General features: G+C 42.7%; 1 protein-coding gene across 1 annotated transcript; it reads left to right on the forward strand.

The window, feature by feature from the left end:
- Nucleotides 1-916: 916 nt before the first annotated feature.
- Nucleotides 917-1,158, forward strand: PHALS_14416 (uncharacterized protein; the record flags this gene model as incomplete). Its single annotated transcript, XM_024730229.1, has 2 exons — nt 917-931; nt 1,009-1,158. 2 exons carry the CDS (start codon nt 917-919, stop codon nt 1,156-1,158), a joined length of 165 nt encoding a protein of 54 aa, XP_024580527.1.
- Between the last annotated feature and the right edge of the window lie 742 nt (nt 1,159-1,900).

Below are 1,900 nucleotides of genomic sequence, written 5' to 3' on the forward strand. Positions count from 1 at the left end.
TGCTGATTGATAATGCACTTGCAGTAAAAATCGCAGGTGGATGACTTTTGTCTAAGGTATTTACATGCTTAACAGAAGCCCATAGCTTCTTCATGATATCAAATACTAAGCACCTTTCACCGTTCTAACGTCTTTCACCGACGACATTTCTCCCCAAAATAGAAGCTTTATTGAGTTCACAAAGGCACCAATATGATCAATTGTTCTAGAAGCACAAGATCAATTTTCTACGAATGTTAAAACGCATAAGAATTTCTGGAAGCGCAAAACTTAGAAGCGAAATGCGCATACTATTTTGACGCTACTGCGGGGGAGTGTCAATAATCAAAGCAAAAGGGTCGTCGAAATAAATGATCTCAACCGCAAAGTTGCAATGTTCCCAGCGCGGAGAGAGTCCAATTCCGTAAAGAGCAATTCCATTCCGAATGTTCGTCTCAAGATCCAAGACGAGAGGACATTGAAGGATTAAGCGGGACAAGGTCGACCTTTAATTTCACTCATGAATTACCAGTCGTGGTGAGTCATTAGAAAAGTGCACTTAAACTGTACAAATTGCAGCCATAATCAGATAAAGCCAGGTGGACTGAACAGAAGCCATGGTTTAGAATATTAGGAAGTTTTGTAATTGATGACATGATAATAGATGGATAGGGCCCCCAGGTAACCTTCCATTTTTTCGCTGGTCAGACTTACTATTCACAGAAATGGATGGATCTCAACCAGCAGTAGTTCTCATGGAGAATGCTGGCCAGGCCGAAAGATGAGCTGATACTTTTAGTAGGCTACCGATACTACGAGTGAGGAAAGAAGAAGGTCTCATTTCTAAGCTGAGACCCTAGTTGTTACTAACAAGTGGGGGTGGTAATAATAGAAAGATAAGTAGAGTAGAAGAGCCGACCGTTTCTATCGCCCTAGAATGATGCATCAAGCTGTTTGTGATATCGGTGGCTTCTTTCGTAGTGCCAACTCCTTTACTGAAATCAAGATGAAAGCATCCTTTGCAGACAGGACACATTGCTACACGCTCTCTTGTTAAACTTGGAAGAAACTGTCGAGAAAAACCGGCTCGCAGCTAGTCAACTAAGTCAGACAAGTCGCATGCAAAAGATACGCGCGAGTCCTACCCCGTACTTTCTACAAAATGTTTGCCGGCTGTAAATACGCCATAGGGTGTTAGGAATTCCATAATTGCTAGATTCATAGAATGTTGTTACTTTGAGCACTTTCTAAGATAAATTAAATGTAAGCCTAAGCACGGATGCCGAGAGCGAAGTCAAAAGTGGGCGTGAGATGTGCAATTCTTCCCTTGAGGTGCTGTATACAATGACTGCACTTGTCCCATGAGAAACACTTATCAATTAAGTGCTGACCTTTTCGTTAAGTCTGCATTTCGTTTTCGCGGACCGTACCATCGAGACAAGGCTGCCTCTGCACCGTTCGTGTTTTGTGCTCATATTAAATGACCCCTCCAAACGAAAATTACCTTGTGCACTCATTGCAGCCACACTGCATTGATTGTATCATCAAAACATACCACTGATACTGGTTGTTGGGCGATTTGTGTCGAGTTTCTGCCAGAAGCTTCGAAGTTTTCCGTCGAATCGCGGACCTGAGATTTCATTCGGCACCCTCACCACCTCTTCTGAATACAAGCTACATTCTGAAATAATTACCACTCCACCCATCTACATTGAGCTTCACGTTATCCCTCTCTAAAATAATTTATAGTTAGATCTGCAGTACTCTCATTATACACGCCTGTTTCGCTAGTCGCCCGCTAGCCGAGTCTCCAACGCGAATTCTTGGAACATTGATGTGGAGTTTTAACGCTTCCACTCAAATCCATCATCTGAGTGCTACCTCCATTACTAGTCTACAACAACAGACCTCCCACTTGACT

The sequence above is a fragment of the Plasmopara halstedii genome, assembly GCF_900000015.1.
Source record: "Plasmopara halstedii genome assembly, contig: Scaffold_816, whole genome shotgun sequence".
NCBI classification, from domain to species: domain Eukaryota; phylum Oomycota; class Peronosporomycetes; order Peronosporales; family Peronosporaceae; genus Plasmopara; species Plasmopara halstedii.